Source organism: Hemiscyllium ocellatum, chromosome 6, assembly GCF_020745735.1.
Source record: "Hemiscyllium ocellatum isolate sHemOce1 chromosome 6, sHemOce1.pat.X.cur, whole genome shotgun sequence".
NCBI classification, from domain to species: domain Eukaryota; kingdom Metazoa; phylum Chordata; class Chondrichthyes; order Orectolobiformes; family Hemiscylliidae; genus Hemiscyllium; species Hemiscyllium ocellatum.
The window spans coordinates 94,980,403-95,007,228 of NC_083406.1; the positions used below are offsets into that span (position 1 = coordinate 94,980,403).

Consider the following 26,826-nt stretch of genomic DNA (forward strand, 5'->3'; position numbering starts at 1 on the left):
TCCTCCAGTCTTCTGGCACTATTCCTGTAGACAACGAGGACATAAAAATCAAGGCCAATGGTTCTGCAATCTCCTCCCCTGCTTACCAGAGAATCCTAGAATACCATCAGGGCCTGGGGACTTATCTATTTTCACCCTTTCCAGAATTTCCAACACCTCTTCCCTACATACCTCAAAGCCATCCATTCTAATTAATTGTGACTCAATATTCACATCGGCAACAATGTCCTGTTCCTGAGTGAATACTGACGAAAGTATTCATCGAGTCTCTCTCCAATCTCTTCAGCCTCCACGCACAACTTCCCACTACTATCCTTGACTGGACCTATTCTTACCCTAGTCATTCTTTTATTCCTGACACACCTATAGAAAGCCTTTGGGTTTTCCCTAATCCTACCAACCAAGGACTTTTCATGTCCCCTCCTTGCTGCTCTTAGCTCTCTCTTTAGATCCTTCCTGGCTACCTTATAACTCTCAATTGCCCCAATTGAACCTTCACACCTCGTCTTTACATAGGCCGCCCTCTTCCCTTTAACAAGGGATTCAAATCAGTGTTACGTCAGTGTTAAAAGAAAATAATGGCTTAAATCAAATCAAATTAGTATACAATCTTCTTAGCAAGGGACTAGTGGCCATAAATAGTGAAATTAATAGTTTAATTGTCAAACTAAAATAACATAATAATACACAGCAACTTAATTGATAAAAAGTGATCCATAGCATTTCAACTTTAATCTGTTCTTAGTGCATAGTATTTTGGTTTTCATGTTATGTTTCTTGTATTTGTATGATTAAGGCTAACCAAAATTATTGATTCTGCATTTGTCTCATAATTTCAATTTAAAATGACTAACGCGGTTATTGCAATATGGTTTCGCAACCTCAAATCAGTTCTAAGGCAGCATTTATCTCTTTTTTACCAACAATTCTGGTTTGTACATGAATGTGAATTATAACTGCCATTGTCGAGTCCCTTCAATGATTCTAAATTATGCACAATACATCTATTAGGAGGAGTACAAAGCTTTTTCAATTTATTGTATGAATCAAGAGGAACAGACTTGACTCATCTTACTTTAGTCATTAAATTAACTCTGTTACTTTTAGGAATGCTAAACTGTTGTTTGGACAGCTGAACTTGAACTGGATAGATATAGTTTCTATCAAGATAAAGTTATGTTCTGCTCAATAAAGATTAATGTGGCACATAGGATCTCAATAACAAAAGTAAAAGCAATGTAGTTAAGTTAGTTGCACGTGTTATTCATTTGTACGCATTATGGTTGGGCCTAATATAACATGATGGTTCCAATCCTGGGCAATCATGTGATATTAGAAAATCAACATAATAGCAGCACCATTTAAATTAATGGGACTGAAATCGTGTTATGGCCAATACAGGTAAGGAAAGTTCGCATTCTACAAATAATGGTCTAAATTCTTAAATTGCATTACAGTCAATTCGTGTTGAAGAAATGCAGGTTTCAGCAGAACCGACCACATTTGTGTTTATTTTCCTTGAGAGAAGATTGATGTATTCAAAATCCTGAGAGGAGTGGACAGATTTGCCCGGGCAAAGTTGACTCCAGTGGTGGAGAATCGAGAACGAGGGGGACAAATACAAGTTAGTTGGCAAATAAAAAGCAATGCAGACATGTGCAGAAACTTCTTCACAAAATGACTGGTTAAGTTTGCTGCTGAAACATGTGATGGATGCAAGCTTGATTGAGGCATCAAAGAGAAACTGAATCATTCTTCAAAAAGGAAGAACGTGCAGGGCCATGGAGAGAAGACCAGGAACAGCACAGATGAATCACCCCTTGGAGGTTTCTTTTTCCAAACAATTTCTGATAAAATACATACATCTTGAAAAGCATCCATATTACAAAAGAGGTGGTGATGGAATTCTTAGAATGCATAAAGGTGGACAAATCGCTGGCATCTGATCAGGTGTATCCCAGAACTTTGTCAGAAGCCAGGGCCACGCAGTGGCAGATTGAGTTTAATTTAGGTAAGGCAGAACTTATACAGTTAATGGTAGGACTCTTGGAACATGTCACTGAACTAAAGGACCTCTGGGTGCAGGTGCACAGTTCCTTGAAAATGGAGTCAAAGGTAGACAAGATAAAAAAGTATTTGGTATGCTTACCCTTATTGTTCAATGCATTGAGTATAGGAATTGGGATGTCATGCTGTAACTGTACAGGACATTGATGAGGCCACTTTTAGAATACTACGGTCAATTCTGGTCTCCCTACTATAGGAAAGATGCTGTTAAACATGAAAGAGTTCAAAAAAAGATTTACAAGGATGTTGCTGGGATTGCAGGGTTTGAGCTATAGGGAGAGGCTAAATAGACTGGGAGTTTTTTTTCCCTGGATCGGCAAAGGCTGAGGAGTGACCTTATTGAGGTTTATAAAATCATGAGTGACATGGAAAGGGTCAATAGCCAAGGTATTTTTCCCAGGGTAGGGGAGTCCAAAACTAAAGGGCAAACACTTAGGTAAGAGGGGAAAGATTTAAAAAGGGACCTGAGGAGCAATTTTTTCATGCAGAGGGTGGTGCACGCATGGAATGAGCTACCAGTGGAGGTTGTGGAGGTGAATACAATTCCATCATTTAAAAGGTTCGTTACATGAATTGGAAGGGTTTAGAGGGAAAGGGGCCAAATGCTGGCAAACGGGACCAGATCAGCTTAGGAATTCGTTGGTGCGGCCTAACTGGATCGAAAGGTCTGTTTCCATTTATCTGCGCTGTATAACTATGACTCTATAATACATATGTATACACAGTGCTCTCAATCAGAGTCACATTTTAGCTTAAATTATAGCTTTAAAGAAAAATAAATGATTAATTAAAATAATTTATCTTCAAACTTTCCTGGTGACATGGAAATGTTTAAGAATCCTTACTGCAGTAAACATGTTATTATTGCATAGTCTGAACTATAGCTTATGTCACATATGGCCTACAAATCTGTAGTTACTTTTCCCCCTGGAATCTGCTACCAATGTTTTACTGTTCTGATTTCCAAAGTTACTGTTTACATGGTTGGCTTTGCCTGCAGTTTATGGCAGTTTAGAAAGCTTTTCATTCACTGATGGAGGATTCTAACAAATGAAGGATAACTATTTCCTCAAATAATTTGTTCATCATTAATTCAGAATTCCTAATTGATAGCAACAAATATTAATGTTATAATGGAATGTCTGAGCTATTGCAAAACAAAAAGCGTATATAGCAGTTTTGATTGGGAAAGGAATTGTGCCTAACAGAGAACTATCTATAATGTCAGTTAACTTTGATGTTAAGAAAGGCATTTTGATGTTCCAACCTTTGGAAAATTTACATTGCAAAAACTTCAATTGCTCAAAGGCATGATACATATTTTGCCTTAGTTATTAAAAATCAATTTTGATTTAATTGCTATTAGAGGCCAGGATACTGTGGAGAAGAGGAAATTGGGGCTAAAATGGAGATTCTATGTCTCTATGTAAAATAAATCCTGTTCTCAGTTTGCACTAACAAATATTCAAATCAAAGTAGCTGTGGGATTGATATTCATGTTGTTGCTGTTTGGAATTCTTAAGTTCAAATTGTGGGCTGAACTTGAGCAGAATTTAAACTTGACATGCCATTATAAACAGGCATGTTCCATATTTCAAAAATACCATTGGGTGACAAACATGAAACATCATAGGCAACTGTTATCTCAGAACCAGGGCAGGGAAGTTGACTTTAACTAATAATGAATTCAAATAATACAGGATACTCTATTACAATCGCAATGAATCCTACCTGAAGCAAATTCAATGGTCGGAAACCAGGAGAATTTTTTAAACCAACAAATGAACCACCTATAAGGAAAACAATAACATATTATTTTCTGTGAATAGTATATCATTTGGTTCAAAATCACTATTTTTGTTCAGGCAAAAGAATTTAAGCGTATCTACATATCTAATATTTGCAACGCATTTATAATGTCACATTTCCAAATAGATTAACACGTCTTGTATCTAGTATATAGTAACACTATTCAAAAGCAAAATATCCTTTTAAAGGAAAAGTCCTGTCGCTGTCCTGGAACCTATAAGCAGATGCAACTTCTATGATGAAATGAGAGAATTTAAAAGTAGCCATAAAATTAAGAATAATACACATATCCCTGCTCTAAATGCCATGATCAACACCATGAACAATTCGCTGCTTTTAACATTTGAGTATGCACAATAATATTGCAGCTAAACATTTATTAACATATTGGGACACAAATTAAGTGATTGTCATTTCTAATTTTGAGTGCTCATTACACTAACAAAAATGAAAAACAAAACAATGATAGCCAAAAAAAATCAATCTGAATTCAGATTTTGGTCATAATAAGATTAAAACTTTAACCTAACAACTGTGTCAGTTTAGACACGTTATGCAATCTGACATTTGGAATCTGAACAGATTTGATAGCATCTTCAAACTGCATCATTGGCAGCATCAAGTTATAGCACTTCATTTCTGATTTTATTTAGTGCAGATTGAATTTTATTTTGGCTAAGTTAGAAAACAGAACTTTTGGATTATTCAATTTCAATACATTCCACATGCTTGATTAGATTAGATTGATTCCATACAGTATGGAAACAGGCCCTTTGGCCCAACAAGTCCACACCATCCCTCCAAAGAGCAACCCATCCAGACCCATTCCCCTACATTTATCCCTGACTAATGCACCTAACACTCTGGGCAATTTAGCATGGCCAATTCACCTAACCTGCGCATCTTTGGACTGTGGGAGGAAACCATGCAGACATGGGGAGAATGTGTAAACTCCACACAGACAGTCGCCCGAGACAGGAATCGAACCTGGGAACCTGGCCCTGTGAGGCAGCAGCGCTAACCATTGAGCCACCATGCTTACAACTATCAGAAACTCTACAGATAATTATCCATGTTGGCAATTAACTTTTTAAGAGGTGACAGAGAGGTTGATGAGGACGATGCTGTTTCATGTGGTGGATACGGACTTGCCAAAGACCTCTGAAATTGTGCGATGCAACAGACTTGTGAACAAAGGTGTTGTGGACTAAAAGGGACACCAGCAGATAAGAAACCGACTAAGTGACAGGAAACAAGTTAGTGGTTATTGGATGTATTACATGATGGAGCAAGGTTTGAAGTGAAGTTCCCTAGGTGGGGTGTGCTGGGCCCCTTGCTCTTCTAATAATGTATTAATGACACAAACCTTAGCTTACAGGGCACAATTCCAAAGTTTGTAGATGATATGGAATTTGGAAACATTATAAATTGTGTTCGGATTGGGAAGAACCTCAGAAGGACATGGACAAATTGGGAGAATGCACAGACAAATGGTAGATGAAGTTCGATGCAGAGAAATATAATTAATTTTTGCTGTAAGAATGTGGAGAGACAATATGAAATAAAGAGTACAAATCTATAGATGAATTGAGTGAAGTGAACAAGGCATATGTTTGCATAAATCATTGAATGTGGCAAGGAAGGTTGAGGATGCAATTAATAAAGCATACAGTATCCTAGGTTTTATTAATTAGGGCATAGAATTCAGGATAAGGAGTTTATTTTGAACCTGTAAAAGACATTTGTTCAGTCTCAGCTAGAATACTGAGACCAATTCTGGGTGCCACACTTCAGAATAGATGTGAAGGTGCTAGACAGAGCGCAGAAAAGACCCATGAAAATGAGCCCTAGAATGAACCACGTGGTGACGTAGTGGTAATGTCAGTGGATGAGTAATCCAGGGTCTCCGGCTAATTTTCTGAAAACATGGCTGTGAATCCCACTATGGCAAATGACGATGTTCGAATTCAATAAAATCTGGAATTATAATATAGTCTAAGGGTGCCACTAAACAAATGGGCTGTGGTGATTCAGGAAGGCCGCTCACCGACACCTTCTCAAGGGCAGTTAGGGATGGATAACAAATGCAGACCCAGCTTGCGCAGCCCACATCTTCTGACTGAAGGGATATAAGCACTGTTGATTGTTGTAAAGTCCTATTTGGTTCACTAGTGTATTTTAGGGAAGGAAGTCTACCTTACATTACAAGAGAATGCCAGGTACACAGCAACGTGGTTACGTGGAAACATAGAAAATAAGAGCAGGAATACACTCTTGAGCCTGCTCCACCATTCAACATGATCACAGCTGATATGCAAACTCAATACCCTAATCCCAGCCCCCACCACATCCCTTAATCCTTTTTCACACAAGAGCTAGATCTACCTTCTTCTTGAATACATAACATTCAGGCCTCAAGTACTTTCTATGGTAGTGAATTCAACAGACTCACCACTCCACGGGTGAAGAAATTTCTCCTCATCTCAGTGCTATAAGGTTGACCCCTTAAATTATTACCCCTGGTTCTGCACTCCTTCTCCACTGGGAATATCTTTCCTGCATCCAAAATTCCTATCTCACTGTTAGAATTTTATAGGTTTCTGTGACATCTATCATGATTCATCTAAATTCCAGTGAATACAATCCTAACTAACTGAATCTCTCCTCATATGTCAGCTTGCCATCAGAGGAAATAATTTGGCAGACCTTCACTGCACTCCCTCTATATCAAAATTGACCCTTAACTGCCATGCGAAAAGGCCAAGAGAGCTAATCAATTCTCAAGCAATCAATCAGCGATCAGCAACACATGCAGGCCAGTGAAATAATAAAAAGGCTACAAAAACTTGGGATTATATTTTGTGGAGATGTGAAGCTTGAGAGGAGATTTGTTTGGACAGAATAGATAAGGAGAAACTGTTGCCATTCATGAAAGGATGAAGAATGAGAGGACACAGATTTAAAGTACTTGGTGAAAAAAAAGCTAAAGCAACAAGAGAGGAAGTTTTTTTCATTAAGGGTTCACAAAGCACTTCTTGAGAGTGCGATGGAAACAGATTCAATCGAAGCATTCAAATGGGAATTAGATTGCTTTCTGAAAATGAATAATGTGCAGAGCTACAAGAAGCAAGCAGGGGAATGGAACTCAGTATAGAGTCATAGAGATGTACAGAATGGAAACAGACCCTTCGGTCCAACCTGTCCATGCTGACCAGATATCCCAACCCAATCTAGTCCCACCTGCCGGCACATGGCCCATATCCCTTCAAACCCTTCCTATTCATATACCCATCCAAATGCCTCTTAAATGTTGCAATTGTACCAGCCTCCACCACATCCTCTGGCAGCTCATTCCATACATGTTCCACCCTCTGTGTGAAAAAGTTGCCCCTTAGGTCTCTTTTATATCTTTCCCCTCTTACCCTAAACCTATGCCCTCTAGTTCTGGACTCCCCAACCCCAGGGAAAAGACTTTGTCTATTTATTCTATCCATGCCCCTCATGATTTTGTAAACCTCTATAAGGTCACCCCTCAGCATCCGACGCTCCAGGGAAAACAGCCTCAGTCTGTTTAACGTCTCCCTATAGCTCAATTCCTCCAACCCTGGCAACATCCTTGTAAATCTTTTCTGAACCCTTTCAAGCAGCAGTATTATGATCCATTTGGGAAAGTGTGCTGGATTCTGAAAGCCCAGTGCTCTTGGGATTAGCAAAATGTTGACAATATAATCAAAGCATTCAACATCCCAAATACCTATGTGATGGAACCAAGTTAACAGAAAACAGTGACCAGGTTCCTGTACTTAAAGATAACCATTTATTGCAAATAAGTAAATTCTAATAATAAGTAAACGGCTATGAATATCAATGTATGGCTCTACTAGTTAGAACTCGAACTCCCTTCTAAAATTCACATACATACATACACAGGCAAACAAAAAAACGTGGTTTTAGGAATGAAGAGAAACAACTGGGAACCACAGCTCAATAGCACCATTTCATAAGGCTTGCTAGGATGATCGTTGTTGAAAATGTGTTGCTGGTTAAAGCACAGCAAGTTAGGCAGCATCCAAGGAATAGGAAATTCGACGTTTCGGGCATAAGCCCTTCATCAGGAATGAGGAGAGTGTGCCAAGCAGGCTAAGATAAAAGGTAGGGAGGAGGGACTTGGGGGAGGGGCGATGGAGATGTGATAGGTGGAAGGAGGTCAAGGTGAGGGTGATAGGCCGGAGAGGTCAGGAAGAAGATTGCAGGTTAGGAGGGCGGTGCTGAGTTGAGGGAACCGACTGAGACAAGGTGGGGGGGAGGGGAAATGAGGAAACTGGAGAAATCTGAGTTCATCCCTTGTGGTTGGAGGGTTCCCAGGTGGAAGGTGAGGCGCTCCTCCTCCAGCCGTCGTGTTGTTATGTTCTGCTGGTGGAGGAGTCCAAGGACCTGCATGTCCTCGGTGGAGTGGGAGGGAGAGTTAAAGTGTTGAGCCACGGGGTGGTTAGGTTGGTTGGTCCGGGCGTCCGAGGTGTTCTCTGAAGCGTTCCGCAAGTAAGCGGCCCGTCTCCCCAATATAGAGGAGGCCACATTGGGTGCAGCGGATGCAATAGATGATGTGTGTGGAGGTACAAGTGATCCTTTAACTTGCCAGGATATTCGGTTCTTCAATCTTTTTTCTCCAGATTCCTTCGCTGCAGGTGCAAGATGATTAGTACATAACTGTAAAGTCCCTTAAGTTACTCTTTAAAGGCAACAGTTCACAGCAAATGGTGGGTGAAAAATAATCATGTTTCTTCTGGCTTCAGGTAAAACTACTTCAGAATGAAAACACACAATCTGCCCAATCAATTCAGAGGTCCAAAGGCTTCCACCCTGTATTGTCCACATAAATTGTTTAGCCACCTGGGAACCAATTTGAAAGTCGCCATCAGGCTGATTATCTTTGGCATCCACGATTGGTCACAACTGCACAAACCCAATCAGCTGCATGTTGTTGGTTAAGTCTAGCCCTACACATATCCCTTGATGCCATGCCATTGACAGTTTCCCCCACTGCTAGAACACAGAAAAATAAAGCACATACAATGAGTTTCAGTAACTTGTTTTTAAAGTGCAGCAATCCCACAATCCATGGTTCTTAACAGTTATTTTTCCATTTCAGTTCGCAAACAGCATAACAGAAAATAAAATGAAAGTGTCGTTATAGTAGACAATGGCTTGAATGACTTTCGTCAGAGCTATAACAATTGTGACTCAGTTTTTTTTTTCTTTTCCATATCCAAGCTGAAAAGAAAATTCTGGATTTCACACAATTTTAACCAATGTTAAGAGGGATTTCCTAAAGTGCAGGTACACTGAAAGCAAAAAGTATACAAGATAAAGAGTAATTGTTTCAAATATTTCAAGAACCTCACAGACCAAGTGTCTCGCTCAGTACTAACCTGCTTGAGCTGCAGATTGCATGGCAGCTGGCAGTGAGCTTGGCACCAGTCCTGCTGGTGGTAGAATGCTGCTTAGATTTAAACCTGAAGGAGTTATGGTACCAGCATTACTCCCCAGCATAGGATTTGAGCCACTCATCAATGTCTGTGCTCCACTAGGGATGGGGTGGGGTGGAGAAAAAAATAAATATATTATCCACACACTTCTGTTTTACTTTAGTGGAAAAAACAAATATATTTTACATATGTTTCTGATTTATTGTAACTAATAGGTCACATATTTTTCTCAGCATCACTTGTAAACAAAAGGGTTAAAATAAACATGCAGACTTAGTGTGAAGCTACGCAATCATGAAATTACATATCTAATATGGTTATAGGAAATTAACTTTGTGCCTGTTGAGATTTATGTAAATAAATCAGGTAAAAGATCTCGTATAAAAGCTGACCAAACAGACATATGTGTCATCACAATTAGGATAATTAAAAAGACAAGCAAAAATTTTGAAACATGCAGTTAGAACCACAGAATACCATACCAAGCAAGTAGTAACATTCAACACCATATGACTTAGACCACACATGGAGTATAAGTGGCTACTTGTAATCAATTTAAGTTTACATAAAGGAAGTGCAAGCATTTAGGAAAGGCAACAAAATTATGTCCATAAATGTTTTAAATTTTTGAAATCTGATTTACTTTCATTTATTGGAGTAGCAATTTTAACAGATACTGTAATTTTAAAATTCTCAAAACAGATTCCAAGCCTTAACAGACCTTTCATAGTATTGTCAAATAGTATTCTATAATTGCTTGTACCATTGCCATATATGACATTATTTAATATGATGTGGTTAAGACACTTTAAAAATGCGTTCAGGTATCAATAATTAAATATTAAGAAAAAAGTATATACTTATACATATATTAACAGTAATTGGAAATAAGTTATTGTTTTACAATTTTTTTTGTCCATTAAGACTTTGGACTGTAGTGAATTCTGCCATCATTGTGATGTTGGAGGTTAAGGAGATCCGATATATCTTAGCTTGGATGTGTATTGTTGTGCCAATAATTGATATGCAGTTCACATGTTTTTAGATGGACATTCATGTCTATTCAAAGCATAATCATTCATTTCAGGGAAATTAACTGTATTCTAATTCTGCACAATGGTAACAGTGCTGGGTGAGAATGGAAGTTAGAATGTTAGGTCTCTGACAGGAAGACTATTTACCAACATGATTCAAAGGGTAATTACTTAAAAACATTAAAGGTGTATGATACACAGAGGACTATACTTAATACTGGAAGTACTCTTCCTTGGCTCTCCTTTCACATCAAGACAAAACAAACTCAAAATATTTATTTCTGGTTACAATTCCAGTTTTAACATTGATGATAACATTTTGTAGCACTTTTGCCATTTTAATATGCTGACTCAGTAGCAGCATTAATTAATTGGATGGGGGAGGGTTTAACTATTACCCAAAAAGTTGATCATTTGGAAAGGTTTTGAATTAGAAAGGGTTAAAATAGCAATAAATACATTGAACGGCACATACTGTATTTGATCAGATATACAACTCTTTCATAAAAATAAACTTTCAATGATTTAGAACTGGTGGTTGAGCTTTGTTCTTGTAATGCACAAATAGATAATATTTCTATTTTGTTAATACTTCATTCCAATTGTACTATTAAAAGTTCTAAGAAAAATTCAACACTTTATCAGGCTGTCTTTGAACTTTATCTTTGAATGAACATTTACTTATATATCTGGATGTAGGTTTGCTTGCTGAGCTGGAAGGTCATTTGCACATGTTTCTTCACCATACTAGGTAACATCTATAGTGAGCCTCTGGACAAAGCACTGCTGGTATTTCCTGCTTCCTATTAGTATAGGAATAGAAAGCAGGAAACATAAAAACAGAAAGCAGAAAACACCAGCAGCGCTTCGTCTGGAGGCTCACTGAAGATGTTACCGAGTATGGTGATGAAACATCTGAAAATGAACCTTCCAGTTCAGTGTGCAGAACCTCAACCTGAGCTACAGATCTTCTCAATACTTGCTTATTTATATAATGCCAATGAAAATCATCACCTTTTAAGAATGCCACAGATATAAAGAGAACATTGCACCATTTCTGTAGTACATGGAATAATATATGAAATGCAATTGTTTTTGAGAAGCGAGTTATACAAATTATATCATGAACATTTCTTCTCTAACTGGAGGGATAAAGGGGCTAGAAGAAAGAAATTTTACTTCATGGGGAATGCTTCTTAGTAATGAGGATGACTGTACAAGGTAAGCAGTTTAATTTCCTTCCACAATCAATAGAAAGTGTTTATTCTGAATTATCTGTTATGTTGAATACTGATTGTGCTGTAATGTGAAAAGACTTGGATGTTTGATTACAAGTGCTTGAGATAACTAGCGAATAATGCATCATTTTCTGAGGGAAAAGGATTACTGATTAATTGGAGTAAACCAGGCTACTCTGGAGGAAGGCAACATTTTTCTTTACTTATATCAAACACCTGAAGGAAAACTAAACTGTCAAAACCAGTCAACAATTAAAAATTAAATCTAAAAATTGGCTTGTAATAGTACAAAAACATGTTCCAGTTATTAAATGTTGTCTAAAACCAATATTCTGAATTTATCCTATGAAATAATTATTAGCTTTAAAGGCAAAACTCAAGTGGGCCAAGATGATCAAATGATAATTTCAGATGGCATGATAAAGAGAATGGGCAAGAAGTATGGCTAAAGAAAATTTCAAAGAAAGCATGAAATGAGGTGACTTAGTGATTTGAAAGAGTAGAAAAAAACTGAACACAAATCTAAAAAACATTATTCCCTGCACGCTGAAATGAATAGAAAATGTAGCAAAACACTCAGGTCAGGTAGTATCTGAAAATACTGGATGAATTTTTTAATGGCTTGAAATAATACCTCAATTTTGTTATCCACACATGTTTTATGACATGCTCGAGAGCTTTTCAAAGCCTGTTTCCCCAACCAGGGTAAGCTGTCTCTCATAAACAATACCATGAAAAAGTCTGAAGGGTTTGATAACGAGGTTACATTTTATTCTACAGCACTCCTGCTCACATAGGTTTGCTTTCCTCAGTTTCTTATCAAAGCATAATCCTAACATCCCAGGAGCTAATCTAGTAGGATCTTTGCTGTATTACCTTCAAGTCAAGGATATCCTCTCTTAGGTAGGGAGACTAAGACTACGCACAATACTCCATGTGTGGTATCACCAAAGCGTGTGTAACAATAGCAAGACTTCTTTACTCTTGTACTTGTGACCCCTTGAAAGAAAGATAAACGTGCCATTTGCTTTTCTAATTGTTTACGGTACATACATAACTGCATTCCTTATATAAGACACCCAAATATCTATCTACATCAATATTTAAGTTTCAAGTCTTTTAAAAATATTTTTCTTTTCTATTCTTATCAAACTGCTGTCAGTTGTCTATATTATACTCCATCTACCAACTTTGTTTCCCACTCAGTTATCTTTCGCTGGCACTTTGTGTCCCCTTCATAGCTTTCATCACCATACAGCTGTATATAATCAGCTGGCTTAGAACACAATAATTTCCATCTCTTCATCCAAATCATGAACATAGACTGCAAATAGCTCAGGCCTCAGCACTGATCCTTGTAACACTTTACTAATGACAGCTAACTACCTTGAAAATGTCCAATTCTACTGTGCTTTCTGTCCATTGACCCATCTTTACTCCACGTTAATGTTACTTCGAACTCTTTGAGCTCTTACTTACATCTGGTAAGTTAAACCTTTCCTTATGTTTCTGAAGCCATAAAACCTCTTCAACAACCAAAACAACTGGACTAAACAAGCTTGTGGAAAACTATAAAACTCATCATGCAGAACCACAGTATAAAGGAAGAGCAGCAAAGAGAAAGGCATAATTTTGCTGTATCTGTCATTATGGCATCAAGGCAGACATTATTTCACTCTGCAATCTGATGAGTTTGCTTCTGCAGTGTATGAAAGATGCTGAATGTAAAGTCAGGACATGTTGTTATCACAGTTAGCAACAGCAAAAGTCAATAACATTGAAATAAAGTAAAAGTACACTTTGGCTTTTATGATTAATACAACAATTAAAATGTTTTAAATAGGGTTAAAAGATTTATAAATATTCTTACCAAACTGAGCCCACTACATTGATGAAGTTGAGACCCGCTGGGTTTGTCATCACCTGGGAGGATGAACTCCCTGTTGTAATGGAAGTTACCATAGTGGAAAGAGGAATGGTCATTACTGGCAGAGCTTGACTGAGAGCCATCTGCTGTTGGGCAAAAGGGGTTAAAAGGGTCTGCGGATTGAGGCCTGATTCTTGTGTTGATGGGGTAGCTGAGGGAGTGGCTGTAGATGCTGGGGTTTGCACATCAGAAGGGTGTGGAGTTGATGAAGGGGTGTTGGTTGGTGTGGGGGTAGATGGCTTGGGAGTCCCAGATCCTGCTCATTAAGAAAACAAAAAGTGCTAGGTTATTACTTTAAAACCGAAGTAGAGGTTTTCTGTAAAACTGACCAAAAAGAAACATTTAATGTTAATGTGAAGGGGAAACAAATTTACTCAAATAAACAGAAAAAGTGACTTGCAATTGTATGTACTATTGTCAAGTGGATTGCATGGTCATCTGTAAGCTGGAAATCAAGTCACTTTCCACCTATTTAGTTTGAATAATATTATAGTTTAACACTGCAGCTGCAATATCTAAATAGGAAAACTAGCCTTTGAAGAAGTGCTCCACTGCCCGAGTAATTATTAGAGAAAAAAAATCAGACCTCGGTCAGTAGCTGTAACTTTAAACCTTTGCCGATATGTATCAAAATAGTTAAATATTTAATACATATTGTGATATTATACAATTAAGTAGTTTAATAGCATATTTTAGCCATACATGGAATGAAGTACCAACGTGAATTAATCTTTTACTCAGTTCTAAGTGCAATAATCAGCAGTGGTAATACATAAATGGCAATAATCATACATACAAAGGAAACAAGTTGTTGTATTGCAACTATTGATAATTTTTAGAAATTGGAAAACAAGTGAATATACTTTGGGGACAGCTTGTACCAAAGATAAGAATGAAACTTTAATAACAGTTGTGCTTTTAAGTGTTTTAAGGCTCTTCCAACAAAGTTAATTTTGAAACGTAAAAACTGTACAGTCAAATTTTATCTTGAATAGCAGAATTCCTTGTAAAGCTCTATTAAAAAAAAACAAGAGGTCAATTTGAGAGTCCACAAATAAAAGATCTGAACAGAAATTTGAATATACCATGTGAATGTTAAGTGAAAAAGAACACACTGTCTTAAGTTTAGCACCCAAATCAGTCCAATTGGAACTCTACAAATGTCCTTCACATTTAACAAAGTGGGAAATTTATCTTGGTGGGTATCGCAAGAAATCAGTAATTTGTTCTATATTTTCACAAACTATGCAGGAGGTTTTGAAACAAGTATGGAATAAAAAACAAACTCTATAGTTGTAATCCATCTGTCAAAAAAATCCCAATGATGGAATGTTACATTGTATTACAGCTACTAGATTTAGGTTCAAAAGCAATGAATTCACTTTTTTATATGCTTTGATGTATTGTATCCAGGAATCCAAATTCAGAAGAAAATTACTTTAAAATAATTGACAAATATGTAAAATTAATGTAGTTTACTTTTGCAATATTATGTTTATATACTTTGATTTAGCTTGTTTCTCATCCTGTAAATGTTTTATCCTTTGAGTCCTTCACTGGTCTGACACATACTCCTCCAATAAAACTTGAGACCTCTCTATCCCCCTAGATCATTATTAATTTTCTGGTTCAAATATAGATTCCAGCAACTTAATTCTTCAGTCACATTGGTCATTTTCAAAGCTGCTTCAAATAATTCTCAACTTTTAGAATCTCCTTCCACTCTTTTTGTTTTGCATTTTCTCCAACCATCTATTTCCATACTATTTATATACCCTCTGTTTATTTCATATTGAAAACTTCAGTTCATTAATTGACTCAAGATCAGTTTCAACACGAGGTTGTGATTTCTCGGATTTGTGCATCTTCTTGTTGTAGAAAAAGTTTCCTCTCATGTGCTGGTCAAACTCAGACTATTTCCAGTGTGCCTGTATCACTAAACCAAATTAGCAGCTTGTCCAAATTTTCAGATCAATTATCAACTTGATCAAGCCATGGCTGCAGTGTCCAGACAAAAAATTTAGCCACATAGGATGAAGACATTTAAGTCAAAGATCTCCATAAAGCATAATGACAATAAAAGATCAGTCATGATCATAATGAAGGTGCAGCAGATTCAAAGGCCTTCCTGATCCTAGTTTCTATATTCCCCAAATCTCAAATGTAATAATTCTTGAAAATGAAAAGACTTGCATTTATATAGCTTCCATTCCTGATGAAGGGCTTTTGCCCGAAACGTCGATTTTCCTGCTCCTCGGATGCTGTCTAACCTGCTGTGCTTTTTCAGCACCACTCTAATCTAGCCCCTTGCATTTATATAGCGTCTTTCATGACCAGTGGACACCCCAAAACACATACTAGCATGAACCCATCTATGGTTAGATGAGTATAAGATTTGTTGCGGCTGTACAGGACATTGGTTAGGCCACTTTAATTAGATTAGATTACCTACAGTGTGGAAACAGGCCCTTCGGCCCAACAAGTCCACACCGACCTGCCAAAGCGCAACCCACCCATACCCCTACACTTACCCCTTCACCTAACATTACGGGCAATTTAGCATGGCCAATTCACCTGACTTGCACATCTTTGGACAGTGGGAGGAAACCGGAGCACCCGGAGGAAACTCACGCAGACACGGGGAGAATATGCAAACTCCACACAGTCAGTCTCCTGAGGCGGGAATGGAACCTGGGTCTCTGGCGCTGTGAGGCAGCAGTGCTAACCACTGTCACCGTGCCGCCCGTATTTCACTTCTGAAATATTATGTGCAATTCTGGTCTCTTCCCTATCAGAAGGATGCTGTGAAACTTGAAAGGGTTCAGGAAAGATTTACAAGGACGTTGCCAAGGTTGGAGGATTTGAGCTATAGGGAAAGGCTGATCAGACTGGGGCTGTTTTCTCTGAGGCTGAGGGGTGACCTTATAGAGGTTTATAAAACCATGAGGGACAAAGATAGGATAAATAGACAAGGTCTTTTCCCTGGGGTGGGGAGTCCAGAACTAGAGGGCATAGGTTTAGGGTGAGGGGGCAAAATATGAAAGGGACCTAAGGGGCAACTTTTTCACACAGAGGGTGGTACGTGTGTGGAATGAGCTGCCAGAGGAAATGGTGGAGGCTGGTACAATTACAGCATTTGAAAGGCATCTGAATAGGTATATGAGTAGGAAGGATTTAGAGGAATATTGCTAAGAGCTGGCAAATGGGATTAGATTAGGTTAGGATATCTTGTTGGCATGGACGGGTTGGACCGAAGGGTCTTTTTCTGTGCTGTGTATCTCTATGACTTTAAGTAAAAGAATATGTTACAGTTAATGTAACAAGCAGGGTATATATACATTGCATCAAATGGTTTTTATTCTGTTTATATCACATTTTAGGTAACGAAAATGGTACAAGGCAGACATAAATTTTAAATATTATGAAACAAACCAAGGTACAAATTGCAGAGTATGTAAATTATGATGTCATTTCAAGAAATATGAAAAATCTTTAGTGATGATGGCATTAACCTCAGAGCTATAAGCTATAAATTGTACTGAAATTACTAATAAAAAGAATTCTAATTTTACTTAACTTTAGATTGCTTTAAATTCTCAGGCTCAACTTCAACATCCCCAGTAGATTGCTTGATATAATGATTATGTGGGTTGTCAATTTACTTATAGCTTTTAGTTTTAACTTAGAAATTCTCAGCAAATAATTTCCAGAAATCCTTTGAGCCATCTTGAGCTGCACAGTTATACCACCAAATGTACATTTACAAAAGTTGAAGACAGCTTGCCTGGAATTCTCTTAAAGAAGTGGACAATCTCATGTGACTGTCCTGGTTTAGATGTTCTGCTAACCATTGCCAGTGAAAAAGAATCAGATTTTCAAATGCATACCATGACTCAAATAATTTCTAAAGTAAAATCTTTACATACTGTTTGGAACCAACTCAGTCCCTTAAATAGATGTAAAATTAATTAATTTTAAAATTAATTTGTTCCTCTACGCTCTCCTAAAATTTCTCTTTACTGTTAGGTTTACTTGCTCGACCAATATCTCAGGCTTACTTTGTAGCTGAGGCTTCACATGAATAAGATTTAAGACAGTAAAGGATTAGATTTGAGCAGAATGACACCAGTAAGGGTCTGGCAGTAGAAGATTTACTTTATAAGGAAGATGAATCAATTATTCTTAAATATTTTAGAAGGTTCAACCACTGAATACTTACAATAATACTGCTTCCAATTTTAATATAGCCACATGTAAATCTATTCAGATCAATTCCACATAGCTGCAGGAATTGCTTTATTCTGTAGATGAGTTTAACAGTTATATGCATGTACCCTAGTGGTACATCTAAAGGTGAAAAATAAATTGTATTGTGGAAAAACACGCACTTGACTTTGTCTTGGCTCGTGAACCATAACTCAGCATCTCTAGGGGCACACACACATTGCAAATTAACATGCATTTACATTAACGCATATACAAAGTCTCTAACAGTTCAAAAACGTGCACTGTGTGTGCGCGATAAATTATTTTAAAAATTACTGAAGAGACAAATTCTCTCCACAAGTCTCACTTACATTGGCACTGAAGTGCTCTAAAGTATTAGCTATTCTTCACCTTTTTTTTCCAGTTAATTATCAAGGTGTACTATAAAGGAGTTTGATGCAGTTATTACAATTGTGAGACAGTACAGTGACTTACAAGAGTAATTTAAGCAAAAATGTTGTAACAAATAAAAATAATTGCTACAAAATATTTATATTGAAATATATCACTACATTTTTATACAGTACTTTTCATGTCTAAACACTGCAAAGCACTGCATTCAGAGAAATACCATTTGAAGTCCAGCCATTGTTATGTGAACAACACAAAAGCCATTCTGTGCCAGCAATATTCCCCAAAAAGCTATGCCAATCTTTAGCTGGTACTGATCAAGTAATAGTGACTTCCTTTAAACAGTGGAGCAGAACCTTTAACATTTACTCAAATGACTAGATCAGGCAGACAGGAACTGTGTTTAACATGTTATCTAAAAACAAACATCACTTATCTGATCTGCTTTGTAGTTTTCATCCATTTCATATTGTTAAGTACTGTTGTGAGGTGGGGGGGGAAAAATCATCTACTCTGTATGCAAGATTACTGCAAAGTAATTCAAGTACCAAGTTCTGTTCATCTGCTACCATTGTGCTTGCTATGAATATCGGGTCTTAATCTGGTAATTTATAATTTTTAAAGTTCTCATCATTATTTCACATCTCCACATCCTTAGCCCTTGCCATCTCTGTAACTTCCTTGTGCCCTATAACCCTCTAAGGTCATTGCGCTCCTCCAAATTCTGACATTTCTGTACATTCCTAATTTCTACCACTTTTTACCACTGGTAGCTGTGCCTTCAGGTGTGTATACCTCATGGCGTTAGGAGTAGTCTATTAGTCCAGGTATAGCATTGGCTATTTAACAGGAAACCAGATAGTTGGATAACTGAGAATATTTTCAGTTTTCAAACTGAAAATAATGAAGTACCAAAGATATCAGTGTTGAGACCTTCACTATTTACTAAAACTATATTATTCACTTGGCTGAGAGGACCAATTATTTTGCAGCCTAATCGCTTAGATTACAAATCCAGTTAGGAAAGCAAACTGTGAGGGGGATTCTAAGAATCTGTAAAAGGGATATATAGTTAGGTTGAGTTGGCAAAAAGTTAACAGATGGAGAATAAAGATGAATGTGACATTGACCATTTTGGCAGGAAAAACACAAAAGCAATTGAACTAAAAATGGAAAGGGATGGCAGAATGCGTTAGGACATGGGGGACATAGGTGTCCTGTGTCCTTGTATATGAACCACAAAAAAATGGCTCATATACAAGTAATGTGAGGGAGAATGAATTAAAGTACAGAAGTCTTACGACAACTGTTCAGGGCACTAGTGAGACCACAGCTAGAGTACTGCGGACAGTGTGGTCTCCTTAATTAAGGAGGAATATACTTGCATTGCAGATTGTTCAGACAGGGTTTAGTAAGTTGATGCGAAGGGCTCGTTTTGTGAGGGAAGGTTAAGCAGACTAAGCCTACACTCATGAGAGTTTAGTAGAATATGAGATGATCAGGCTCAGAGAAAATGTTTCCCCTTGTGGGGTTCCAGAATTAAGAGCTCAGTTTAAGACAGAGATTAGGAAAAATTCCCTCTCACAAAGGGTCCTTAATTTTTGGAATTCTCTATGGCAGACAGCAGCAGGAATTCAGTCAGTTGATCATTTGATTAGATTAGATTACTTAGTGTGGAAACAGGCCCTTTGGCCCAACAAGTCCACACCGACCCACCGAAGCGCAACCCACCCAGACCCATTCCCCTACATTTATCCCTTCACCTAACACTACGGGCAATTTATCATGGCCAATTCACCTAACCTGCACATTTTTGGGTTGTGGGAGGAAACCAGAACACCCGGAGGAAACCCACGCAGACACGGGGAGAATGTGCAAACTCCACACAGTCGCCTGAGGTGGGAATTGAACCCGGGTCTCTGGCTCTGTGAAGCAGCAGTGCTAACTCGATCTAGACACTTTTGTGGTTGTTAATGGTTGGCTATGTTGTTAGAGTTACATATTTAGGTTAATTGTTTTTAGTATGCTAGGACACTCACTAGGTCTGTCATGCACCATTATCGAGGAAAACACCTGTCTTGTTGCTTCATAGAGCACTCTCTGGCCTGGATTCACTTGACAAGGTTATTTTGATTGAGTACAAAGGGAGAAGGGCAGAAAACTTGAGTTAAGGCCACAGTCAGATCAGACATGATCACACTGAACAGCAGAGCGGGTTCAAAGCGGCAGTCCAGTTCCCAGTTTCATGTTCTCAAACCCTGAAATATGCCTCTCTTTCCTCCTTTAAGATGCTCCTTTAGAAATGCTTCTTTGACCAAGCTTTTGGTCATTGCTCTTATTGTGGATTGGTGTGAAATTTTGTTTGATAGCACTCCTCTGAAGCACTTTGTCCAGATTTTCCTCAAGGCGCTATATAAATGCAAGCTGCTGCTATCACCTATGGTAATTTAACAACTCCAGTTCACATTTCTAATGCCATTTGACCACTTCTAAGGTTAATATTTGATGCGTTTCTTTCAGTAATTTTGCTTTGTCTTTTACCTCGTGTTTTATAGGATTACAGTACCCCAAGCATGTAAACTCCAATTCATTGAAATTATCACTATCTTTTATCATCAACTCTTTTACACATTCATTTTACACCAATGCTTGTAAAAGGTTCAATTTGTCAACCACAGCACTCATTTATTTTTACTTTTGACTATTTTGAGTACACAGACATACAAAATGAGGTATTATACAATTATATACATCAAACTTAATTAAATAATACATTTAAATGTGGCACAAATTCAACATTAGAGAAGGCATTTTAGGGAAAAGCCATACTAAGCAATTTAACTTCTTAATGTGTATATACACTATTTACAGAGAACTAGTCACAAATATGTTGCTAGTTATTCCACTCACTTTGTGAAGAACCCACTGGAGACATGGCTGGTGGTGAGAGGATGTTCACTTGATTAAGATCCATAGAATGCTTTCTAGACAGATTAACACTTTTGGTTGGTGGAGGAGGGGGAGTTGTGGATTTCAGGTGGCCACTTGATTGCAACGGACTAAAGACATTTCCTAAAACAGAGCAAGAACATATTTTAGTTCACTATTCTATTTTAAAATTAAATTTACCATCAAGCTCTGGGCAAATGGATGTCTTAATTTTCCACTCCGTGCATTTTTTAGTCCCTGTCTTGCTCATCCTCCAAGACATTAGGTACACTTTTCTCCACAAGAAAATAGATGGACTTGTTTCCTAGTCCTTGTCAAATCTCTTCTACTATTGTTGCTGGAAACAAAGGAAAACTTATAAACAGAAATAGACTGCTTGATCCAACAAATCTGTTCCTTTTCTAATTGATCACCAACTTATTTTCTTAATTTTTACTTCCCAATCTATCCTTACTTTTTCCAAAGCGTACACCTCCAAGAATACAAGCAACAGTATCCTGCAGTGACTCATTCTTCTTTCAAAGAAGAAACCAGAATTATTAATGCAATCAGAACATCCTTGAGAGTCCACTCAAATTAGTAACCTATATTAAGTAAATTATCTATCATATTACTTGTAAATAATGTCAAACCTTGAGGAGTTTTTCTCTTTAATTTTTCCAGTTTCAAGCACACAACAGTTGTAATCTAACAACTTGGTCAGATGAGGCATGATTGAGCAAATATATGTGTATATCTATCTATCTATCTTTGTACTTCTTGGTCCTCAAGATCAGATATATGCTGACTCTAAAGGTATTTAACTTATCAAATAACAGCATTTTCGATGATCATCTGCAACATCAAGTAGGAATGAAGGAAGAACAACATGGAGAATTTTAACAATAATGTTACAAGTGGATAAAAGCCCAAATTTTATTTGCATTAATTATGTGTTTTAAATTAATCACGTTACCATTTTAAAATAATCACATTTATAGATTTCTCACTTCAGCAGACAAACAGAGCAGCCAAAAGGTGTTTGGCAACATAAGAAAATTACTCACATGCCTTTCAAGAATATCTTTTAATTACTACCCTTCATCTTATTCGTGAAGAGTACAGATGAGGATTTTCACCATTTTTATTTGATTTGTAAAGCCAATATATTGATTTTTATCTACATGAAGAATGATTATCATTGGATTTCTTAATCCCTTAATTAAATGCAATCAAAACAGAAAGGATTGGAATGAGAAGGAGAATGGACACTGTACAAGAAAGCAGAAATGCCACTATGAAATAATAAGGCTAGCATAGAGTAGTACCTTAACCCCAAGAAGTCACAACATAATGTTACATTTTGGTAATAAATCTTTGCTAGATGTTTCAGTTCCATCCTTCTGAAGAATAATCATCTTCATTTGTGAATCAACATAGGCATAATCAGAGATTATTGCAGTTGGGATATAAACAATCATGGAAACGTTTACCTGAAGAACTGTTACTGGCGCCACTAGGGAGTTTAATGGGTGGCGGGCGGTGCTTCACACCCTTCCCCAGTATAGAAGATTGGACAGATCCAGAAATTTCTTCAGATTGCTATAAAAAATAAGAACATGGCTTATAAACAATAAGAACATGGCTAATAAAATAAATATTGTACAGAATATAGAGAATACATTTTTCTTTAGATCACATGCTATTTTCACTTTGATAATCACAACATACCAATAATTTACATCATAGCATTTAACAAATACACTAGTTATTTTTGAAATGAAAGAACATTTTACACAGGAAATTATTTCCATCCTTTGCACACTTTGTTCCTAACAATATGCAGATTGCATTGTCTACTACAATGTGTGTGAAGGTAACTATGACAGCCATGTAACACGTGAGTATTCCAATCTGAAAATTATAGGCCTTACTTTGTTTTGGAAGATCAATTTTTTTCACCATTGCACATATTTTACATGTAGAAGACTATAAGCTAAAACTATACAGTTTTTTATTCCCTAATTAAAATCTCATGCAACTTCCATAATAAGATTGCTGACTGACAGTAACACAATTACTTCGGGTTATTAATCAACATTAAATCAGGAACTATATATAAATATTACCTTGTTTTAAATGGAAAAGGTGCCAGTTTAGGGTTGAAATAAAGAGCAGTGAAAGTTGCATAGTCTCACAGGGACTTATACCAGAGACAGGCATAATTAGTTTATGCTTAAATTCAACTTTGCTTAGAAATCACAAGTTTGTTGAAGGTGAGTTTCTACTACACAAAAAAAACTAATTTCAATTAGAATTTCACTAAAGGAACTATCCAAAATATGGATACAGATAAAGAAAATGGACAGAATTCTTCAAAAAAGTAATTGTGCTGAATTCAAATCAAACTTGAACCTTTAAAAATTCAAAGTCTAAATGGAGAAGCATATGCTGTGAACTCACCTCAATTTCTTTCCCAGGAGATAAGTGACTCTGACTCACTGAGCCAGCTGAATTGTGAGAAATCTTCACTGGGCATTTGGTGTCCTGCTGCAAAACCTCAAAATACTGCCTTACAAACCTAAGGTTTAACAAGTTAGATTTTAATCACCATACCCTTATTATGAAAACTGTAATAACCAGTAATGTAGAGGACAGAAAATGCAGCGCACTCACCTGTCAGCTTCTGCTTTTGTACCTATAGGGAACCTGTTGTACAAAACAATGTTTTTTAGTTTGGATTTGTGGATCGACAATTCAATTACAAACACATTTCTGCAAGTTTGATACGATCAACTCTTGTGTTAGAATGCTATTGGTTCAAGCCTTATTTTAAACATCAGCTGAAACTTTAGCAAGTAGTAAGGTGCAATCTTTTAATGCAATGTGCAAGTGAGAATTCAGTTTAATTTAAAAGAACCTATGGATATTTAGGAACAGTTAATAAAGCTCCTGGTAAACATTTTTTCCTGAACTAATAAAAAAAAAGTCATTCACTTTGTGCATGTAGGACAAATTGACCACGGACTCAGTGAAAGATAAGACGTGGTGGAATTTCAAAATTTCATTAACTAGAATACATTGTGGAATGTCCTGACAGGTTTCATAAACCAAAGCTTATAAATTTCTATCTTTTAACATAATATTTAGTAATTACAAAGCATTTTGTTACATAACCAGAATGATGCTTTGATCCTTTTGAATGTCACACACTGGGCGATTCTTTGTGACATCACTGTTACTGAAACTGAGCACAACAGTTTCAGGACAAAATGATAATCGCACTTTCCATCTGAATAATTCCCTAACCTGAAATAGTTTAAAAGGAATCATTAGAGTAAATTGCTTGCCTCCCTTGTAATATTTTAAATTGTTGCTTAGAGGCAGCCGAGAACATTTGGTTTATAAATCTTCCTCAGGTGGCATTGTAGGCAACAGTTAAGGATAGGAAGGAAGAGTACAGGGAAAGTAGAGGGAAAGAAGGCAATGGTTGTTTGTGACGGTTGGGGGCTGGAGTACCTGTTAAAGACAGAATGGCTGGCAGGGGCTAAGTCAGGGTCACTCGGATAGGGGAAACTACAGGAAGGGGGTCACAGCAAAGGATTGAGTCAGCAATCAGTAGTACCAATATTGGAGAGGGGCAGCTGGGGAAATCTGAATCCGTCCCCTCTTTCTCCACCCTGTTTTTTTTTCAAATACTATAAGGCTTTCCAATTCATAACAACTCTATTTTCTCAAACAATAATCACTACCACCAAAAGCAGTTCCTGTGCAATACTTTTAGAAATATTCTAAATACTTTTAGAAAAATACTAAGAAACCTAAAACTGGCACCAGTGAAGACCAAAATCAAATGAACCCAAGGTGGTTGTACTGTGAGCAGTACATTGGTTGCCCTGGAATTTAAGGACCAACAAAAACAGATTAAACCTTGTAGGTGAAAGAACTTCAAGTAAGTATAGATAATGAGGCTTTAAACATTACAGTCGAGCCTGCCAGAAATAGTATGACGTACAAAAATACAAAAAACGCTGCATACAATATTTTAAATTTAGTTAGTATTGCTTCGGGCAAGTCAGTATACTTTGTTTTAAATTGAAAATAAATGTACAGAAACATTAATCAGAACTGTTGAAAAGTCAGAGATCTGAAACATTAATGATGTCTCTCTTCACAGATGCTACCTGACTTGCTGAGTATTTCTAAAAGTTTGTGTTTTTATTTTTGTTAGTGAGGAAGTGTTTCTTCTGTATACTATTACAGCTCATGTGCATTAAATTACTCCTTCCACTAAACCTAACACTGTAATTACTACCAGCAGATCACTACACAAATGTGTAACTACATTATTTCATTGATAGGAAATACATTAAAAACTATTCCCTGAAATTTCTTTCAACAACGTTCATTGGTGAAATTACAGCTTTCGCTTTGTGCTTCAAATGTAAGAGCACAAAAAAAGATTTATTCCAAAACAATTATTTTGCATTCTTACAGCTTACAATTCAGTCCCAGTCCTATTTCCTATCCTGCAGCACAGCAAATTTCTACTTACGGGATGTGAGTAACCAAGTGTTCGTTTTCTTCCTCTGGTTTGGGGTCCTTCGTCATTTGTATCTTACCATAAAAGAGGGGATCATCTGATGACTGGTAAATTATTAACGTGGAGGCATGAACTTGATCGGTTCCTTCCCACTCAAAAATATATTCATCGTTTGCTTCCTGAAAGGATTCAATAATTAATTATTCTTAATAATTAAATAAAATGTTACACTTAGCACAAAAACAAATGATTTACTGGTGGTTAAATCTTTTCTGGGTTCAAAACCCACTCCAGGATAGAGGGCCAAGGAATATTGTTTATATTGTGGCCAAACAGGTTGAGTTTCAACCAGTAAATCTTTTCAACACTGATGAAGTTTTAAACACACCATTACTTTTTGGAATCTTGGACTTTAAACTAGAAGTAAATGGGGTTTTGATTTTAGTTCTGTGAAGGTGGTTTGTACTTTTAGAAAGATCAGAAAGTCATTTTTAACAGCAAGTTCAAAATTGCATTTTCAAGAAACATGACTTAATTTAACTGATTAGGAATTCCTGCTGAAGGGATTCTGCTCAAAATGTTGATTTGTCTCGGATGCTGCCCGACTGGCTGTGCTTTTCCAGCACTACACTCTTTGACTCTGATCTCGAGCATCTGCCGGCCTCACTTATTCCGAGTTGAAGGGCTGATTGGCCTACTCCTCCTCCTATTTCTTATATTCTAAAGCTTTGAATAAACTACATGGGAAGATAATTGCTTAAGTATCTACTAAGTTGAGATTGTATGACCTATAGAAAAAGAAGCCAGAAAGTACAAACATGTTCAGTTCAAAAGAAGTGATTGATATATTCCAGCAGAAATGCAACTTAAGTTTACATAAGAATTAGGAGCAGCAGTAGGCGTTTCAGACCCTTCAGCCTGCACCTCCATTTAATACAATCATAGCTGATCTCATCGTTGCCTGTTTCCTATAATGCTTCAACCCAACACTATTTAGAAACCTATCTCCTCCTTAAATTTATTCAGTGTCGCGACATCCATCACATGCTGAGGTAGCGAATTCTACAGATTCGGAATCCTTTGCGAGTAATAATTCCTCCTTATCTCAGATTTAAATCTGCCATCCTTTAGCCTAAAACTATGAACTATGACTACTTATTTTATATTGCCTCAAAGG

General features: G+C 37.0%; 1 protein-coding gene across 10 annotated transcripts in view; it reads right to left on the minus strand.

Moving 5' to 3' along the window:
• Window positions 1-26,826, minus strand: part of supt20 (SPT20 homolog, SAGA complex component) — a 62,961-nt gene that overhangs the window by 15,917 nt on the left and 20,218 nt on the right. For all 10 annotated transcript variants that reach the window (XM_060826152.1, XM_060826153.1, XM_060826151.1 and 7 more), the window contains 8 exons: window positions 25,662-25,828; window positions 23,783-23,815; window positions 23,570-23,687; window positions 22,600-22,708; window positions 21,089-21,250; window positions 13,505-13,817; window positions 9,306-9,460; window positions 3,799-3,857 (listed from right to left, as the gene is read on the minus strand). In XM_060826152.1, coding sequence (XP_060682135.1) covers window positions 3,799-3,857; window positions 9,306-9,460; window positions 13,505-13,817; window positions 21,089-21,250; window positions 22,600-22,708; window positions 23,570-23,687; window positions 23,783-23,815; window positions 25,662-25,828 — 1,116 coding nt within the window. The remainder of the gene's footprint in view (window positions 1-3,798; window positions 3,858-9,305; window positions 9,461-13,504; window positions 13,818-21,088; window positions 21,251-22,599; window positions 22,709-23,569; window positions 23,688-23,782; window positions 23,816-25,661; window positions 25,829-26,826) is intronic.